Source organism: Ipomoea triloba, chromosome 7 (assembly GCF_003576645.1).
Source record: "Ipomoea triloba cultivar NCNSP0323 chromosome 7, ASM357664v1".
In the NCBI taxonomy this organism is placed as follows: Eukaryota; Viridiplantae; Streptophyta; class Magnoliopsida; order Solanales; family Convolvulaceae; genus Ipomoea; species Ipomoea triloba.
The window spans coordinates 15110531-15116842 of record NC_044922.1 but is presented as its reverse complement, the minus strand read 5'-3'; the positions used below and the strand labels follow the sequence as shown (position 1 = coordinate 15116842).

General features: G+C 38.0%; 1 protein-coding gene across 1 annotated transcript; it reads left to right on the top strand.

Annotated features, from left to right (window-relative positions):
* The first annotated feature begins 3312 nt into the window (after window positions 1-3312).
* On the top strand, window positions 3313-5787 carry LOC116025987 (aquaporin PIP2-7-like). The gene is made up of 3 exons (XM_031267427.1): window positions 3313-3690; window positions 4263-4558; window positions 5296-5787. The coding sequence occupies exons 1-3, from the start codon at window positions 3387-3389 to the stop codon at window positions 5545-5547; spliced, it is 852 nt and encodes a 283-aa protein (XP_031123287.1). The 5' UTR covers window positions 3313-3386; the 3' UTR covers window positions 5548-5787.
* Window positions 5788-6312: the final 525 nt, after the last annotated feature.

The window sequence follows — 6312 nt, the reverse complement described above, 5'->3', positions numbered from 1 at the left end:
AGTATGGCCTTCATCACATCCTGTCGAAGTTCACTGGAATATTGGAAGGCTCGAAGCTCTGCTCGCATCTCGGCTAATTCAGCCCTCGCACTTGCAGCCTCTGCTCGAGCTACAGCGGCTTCATCAGTGGCTTTCCGTGCTGCATCCTCAGCCCATATCGCCTGTTCGAGAAGTTCGGCATGACGGCCTTGGGATTCACTTGTGCCAGCAGCAGGCATTACAGCATTGCGGACCACAGCGAGTATTCTTTCGAGCTGAGCCATCTTCTGAGATTGATCAGCCATGAATTGACGCACTTCGCCAATGAAGACTTCTTCGGCCTGTTGATCATAGTCAGAAGTAGGAGATGAGGATCGAGATGTACCTTTCGTCGGATGGGACTTGGGTGCTTCCAGATTTCCACCCATGACTTGCAATTGCGAGTCCACCTCTCGATTTAACGTCTGAGGATCCACAGGGACACAAGGTTCAGAGCTCGAAGGTAGCTCCATGTCAGGTGCTTCCCGGTTTCCACCTGAGGGATGGATCACTTCTTGCTCCTCACCTCTCGAACCTGGAGCCTCAGCTTCAGCAACTGTGGAGATAGGGTCAGCCAGAGAGTGTTCTTCGGTATTGGACGCTTCCCTGTTTTCATCCAATAGAGGTTCCCCCTCAGCATCACCTCTCGAACCAGTGCTGGGAACTTTGTCATCTGCTGGTGAGGTTGGAGACGTAGTGTCGACAGGTGCTTCCGGGTTTCCACCTTCGATGGTATCATCAGTACTCCTCGAACCAGCAGGACTTGGGGCATTCTGCTCATGTTGCTCATTTGACTGCATTTCAGTCTGCTCCGATGAGTATGGAATGATAATTATTTCAGGAGCAATAGGAAAACCCGGCAGTGTGAGCAACGGAACTTCACCCTCTCGAATTGTCTGTGCTTCATCAGTAGTGGTCGAGGGTGTGGACTCAAGTGGTGGCAAAAGTAGAACGGTGTTAGGTGCCACTTGAAGTGCTTCAGAGGTCTCGGATTCACCTCTCGAAGCTTCTACCTGTTCGTCCAGAGCAGAGTTGCTGACTTGGGACAGTGGGATTGCGGCTGTTGCAATATCATCGTGAGCAACCCCAGAGGTCTCTCCTGGCCCTCTCGTGAACTCAACGTTCTGTCCCAAGGAGATGGCAGTGGCGAGCCTGATATCTTCTCGAAATCGTGCTTCTGTTTCAGGATCTTCTTCAGGTTCAGCTTCAACTTCTGGTGCTTCAACTGCTATGCTCTTCCCTTTATCAGTTCTTTCACTGTTCAGCTTCATTACTCGTGTTTCGTGGGCAAGATCCATCAGTTGTTGAGCTGGGATCTCGGAGATGCCCAACCACTGGAGTGCAAACTGCTCTTCTGCCTCCATTTCAGCTGCTTGACTCATNTTACTTGTCGAACTTACAGCGTTTTTGCCTATGCATCGAGACTTGGGGATTTCTACTTAACAGTTGGTATCATCAAAACCTATTACATGATGTTCCTAACAATTTATTTTTATAATTTTATTTCTTATTTAAATATAGTCTAAAATCAACAATTATTTTATTTTATTTTATTTTAAGGGCAAAAATGTCAACTTAACATTACATGGGAGAAAACTACCACTTTTAAAATAATTTAAGGGGAAAGCTACCACTTTAATAACATAGGGGAGAAAAGTGCTATAAGCAAATAACATAGGGGTGAAAATTGCTATAAGCAAATAACATAGGGGGAAAAACTGCCATTTTTCCAATATAATATGAGCATTCATCATTTCTTGAAACTTGGAAATTAATAAAGCCAGCCAGTATATTCATCTCCACTCCAACCCATGCCTTAGCCACTACTCGAAATCTCTATTTTTTTTGGTTTTGAAATATTTGCAACTCATACTTTAATCGTTTAATGAAAGCGTGATCGAATTGACAACATATAAAATTCTTTATATTAAATTAAAATTTATTCTTACTAAATAACCAGAATATTTCAAGTCAATTATTTTAGTTTGTTTTCCCCATATATATAGAGAGCATAAGAGTATACGGAGTAGTATTAAGTCTAATTTTAAACAACTTGTCAAAAAAAAAAAGTCTAATTTTAAACAAAATATAATTTTTACTGTCTTTTGCTAAAAAAAAAATAAAAATACAGAACAATTTTGTCCTATTATATTCCGTGTTGCAAAAATTCTGTCTAGACACTAGGTCTCGCCTGGCCGCCTAATGTATCACCATAATCGGTGGTTTAGGCGACGGACTAGGCCTTCTAAGCGCCGCTTAGGCACTGATCGCCTAGGCCTCCTAGGCCCCGACTAAGTCGCCCAGTCGGCCGGTTAACTATTGCTCTATTTTTTTTAATTGGTTTATTTTCACTCAAAACGACACAGTTTTGAGTGAAATAACTGTAAATTGTTCAAACTCTATATGTTTTTTAGGTTAATATTTAATATTTTAGTATTAACTATTAAAGTAATTATTAGTCTTAAAAATTAAAAAGTTTTAAACAATTTTTTTTGGAAACTTTCAAACAATTTTTTAAAAAATAAAATTAAAAAAAAAAATAATTGGGTGTCTAGCGCCGATTAATCGCTGCCTAGGCGCTCCTGGCGGCTAAGGAGTGCCTAACAATTTTTTCAACCATGATTCTAGCTAAATCATTGATTGTGGTACATTGATATTTTTACCTATTCATCTAGAATTAAAAAAAAAAAAAACTTTTAGTACTTAACTGTTTTTTTTTTTTTTAACATTTCATTTTTAAAAATTTCTAAATATCTAAAACGACTTCCATGCAACAAAGTGAATTTCATATATTTTTGAAAAGCGAGGACATTTTAAATTAAACCTAAAAGATTGATTAAAAATGAAATTTTTTAAAAATAAAATATTAAAAGTAAAAAATTGAAGTCAATAATAATAGTGATCAGAACTGATATCATATGATTAAGAAATCAAAAGAAAATTAAATTCTTAAATTAATTGTATTAAAGTATAAATCATGAGGCTGTGAAGAACCATTAGATGAAAACCACACTTCCAAAATAAACAAATAATTTAAAAATTATATATTATGATAAATTAAAATTCTCCATATATGCATATAATTGTGTGAGTTGTCTAAGAATATGTGGTGGGTAGTGGTGCCATGCAAGCCAAGATAACAAATTTGGTAAAATGAATAATTGAACAGCTAGAGTTTAGAACAATACAAAAAATAATTAAATAATAATAATAAAAAATTATAATCAATTTCAATGATTAAAAATCATATTGTTTCACCACTCCTCCCTCTCATAAATACCCCTTTTCTCCTTCACATCCCACCACCCTCACTAAATTATAAGTGCAAAAAAGAAAGTATATAATAAAAATATTTTTGGTTATTAGCTATGGCTAAGGACGACATTGAAGGCTCGGCGGAGCATTCGGCTAAGGACTACCATGACCCGCCGCCGGCGCCGCTGATCGACTTCGACGAGCTGACAAAATGGTCATTTTACAGGGCCGCCATCGCCGAGTTCATCGCCACCCTTTTGTTTCTTTACGTCACCGTTTTGACGGTCATTGGGTACAGCCACCAGACCGACTTGAAAGCCGGCGGCCAAGACTGCGGCGGCGTCGGCATCCTCGGCATCGCCTGGGCTTTTGGTGGCATGATCTTCATCCTCGTTTACTGCACCGCCGGCATCTCCGGTGAGTCCTCCATCTCCCTTCTCATTCATTTCACAATATTAATTAACATTTTTTTGGGATCACGGAGTAAATCTGGTCTTGTGATCATAGCTAACAAAAGAGTACAAAGAGATAAACCCAACCTAGTTGATCAGCTCAAATCAAGAAGATCACTAATAGACCGTTCCTAGTCCGAGAGTTGAACTTTTTAATCTTGTGTTAATAAGTTAATAATCTTGTCCCAAAAGGTGAAATCCCCAACCTTAAGGATCCCACACTGACAGACAATACAAAGCTAAATGTTGGTGCGCACCAAGCGATTTGTCTACTTTAGACACAATTTCTACACTGTCACTGTCGAGTTTTGAATATTAATTTTTTTGTCTAAAATAGTATCTACCGAATCAGTGAGCTAAGCCTGTATTAGCTGGTTATTAACTTAACCCTTTTAACAAATTTAATTGCGGTTGTCTACTTGTCTCTTCACAATATTACTATAAATAGAAAGAAATGTTTACCCAAAAATGATATTGTGCATATTACTATAAATAGAAAGAGTGGGTAATATTTGTTTTGGTGGATAATACATGCAGGAGGGCACATAAACCCGGCGGTGACGTTTGGGCTATTTGTGGGGAGAAAGGTGTCGCTAGTGAGGGCAGTGGTGTATATGATAGCACAGTGTTTGGGTGCTATCTGTGGTGTAGGGTTGGTGAAGGCGTTTCAGAAAGCTTATTTTAACAGGTATGGCGGTGGAGCCAATATGCTGCAACCTGGCTATAACAAGGGGACTGGTTTGGGTGCAGAGATCATTGGTACTTTTGTGTTGGTCTACACTGTCTTTGCTGCAACCGATCCTAAGAGAAATGCAAGAGACTCACATGTTCCTGTAAGTACATCGTCACCTTCACCATGTTACATGTCTCAAATAATGTGTTTTGTTTTATTGTGTTCCCGAAAGCGTGGCCCAATAATTAAAACATGAATTTTAGTATGCTAAGTTCGTTATCAGTTTGATTTTCATGTGTAATTTGTGAGGTATTATATAAGAGTGAGATCTATAACATTTTATAAGTAGACTTTCTAGCACTCCCTGATTGGCTACTATGGCTAGCTCAATTAGCCAGTTCAAGTAGTGCAACACTGTTCTCAAACAGTTATCGCGACCTATATATGTCACCGGGTTTAGATTTGCTATTCGAGTGATTTACCTTGTTGAGTTGCCCTATAAGAGCATCCCAATAGGAAATTTGATCAATTTTTGCCTATTTTAACTTGGTGTAAGAGAGAGAAGGGAAAATGGTATTCCGAATGAACAAATTTTTGTGGGTCCCATCTAAAAAGAAAAGAAAAAATTGTTTCGGTGTGTCCATCGTACACTAACAACACCCAACGGGTTGGTGCATAAATAATTTTTTTTTTCTTTTCTTTCTTTGTTTCCTATTTAGAAAGTAAAAAATGCGACAATAATTGATGCGGTTGTGGATGCTCTATATATATATATATGGAACCAAAATAAATCAAGAATTGTATGTAACACTTAATAATCGTTAAACAATTTACTTGGGACATGTGACATAGTATTATTTGATTAATTAAAGTTGTTTGTATATATTGGATGTGAAGGTGTTGGCTCCCCTTCCGATTGGATTTGCGGTGTTCATGGTACACCTTGCGACAATTCCGATCACCGGAACCGGCATAAACCCGGCTCGGAGCTTCGGAGCGGCGGTGATCTACAACAAAGACAAGGCCTGGGATGACCAGTGGATCTTCTGGGTGGGTCCCTTCATCGGAGCTTTCATCGCCGCCTTGTACCACCAGTTCGTTCTTAGAGCATCCACCATCAAGGCTCTTGCATCTTTCAGGAGCAATTAATTTAATTTAATTAATTAATTCTTCATAATAAAACCAAAGTAGAAGGAAATAGAATTCCCATTCTGCCCTCCATCCTTGGTTTGGTTTCATTTGGTTTGATGTACTCTTGTGTTTGTCTTCTTTCACCAAAAAAAGTCTTTTATTTTTTTGTTTTAATTTATAATATGCTCCATCTTGTAATTAAGTTGCATAAATATTATTGTGTGTATTCTTGCTAAAGCTACTTGTTTCCTCTTTTAACTTATTGAAGCTAAGTAAGCTGTTTGTGATAAGTTTTAACTCTAAGGGAGTGTTTGGTTCGCACATAGGAATCGGAATCAGTATGGGTATCAAATACTTGGTAAGGATAATGAGATTTGGTGAAAGTATTTTGCGATGTTTGGTAATATGGTGGAATGAGAATAATTATTAATAGCTGGGGAATAAAAAGGGAAGGGAAATGAAACCCTTATTTAATAAGGGTATTCCGAACTCATAGTAGTTTTCTAAAAATCTGTCAACCAAATAATAACAATGACTTTGATACCCATACCTTATACCAGAACCCGTCAACCAAACACACCCTAAATTTATGCGTTTCTCATCGCTTATGCTGTGACAATGAGTGAATATGATAAATTGCAAAATGTGTCTCAACCGACCTATATATAATTTAGTCAAATTTACCCTACAAAATGACTCAATAAATATATAAATTATATATACTTTACGGAAAGTGTGTTACATATGTATGTTTTTAGGTAGATTTATTTTTGAATGAATTTA

Bases quoted from the DNA above. Each gene is read 5' to 3' on its own strand.
- LOC116025987 (XM_031267427.1), top strand. From the start codon at position 3,387: ATGGCTAAGGACGACATTGAAGGCTCGGCGGAGCATTCGGCTAAGGAC. The intron at 3,691-4,262 runs GTGAGTCCTCCA...TAATACATGCAG, and splicing joins CTGCACCGCCGGCATCTCCG to GAGGGCACATAAACCCGGCG. The intron at 4,559-5,295 runs GTAAGTACATCG...TTGGATGTGAAG, and splicing joins CAAGAGACTCACATGTTCCT to GTGTTGGCTCCCCTTCCGAT.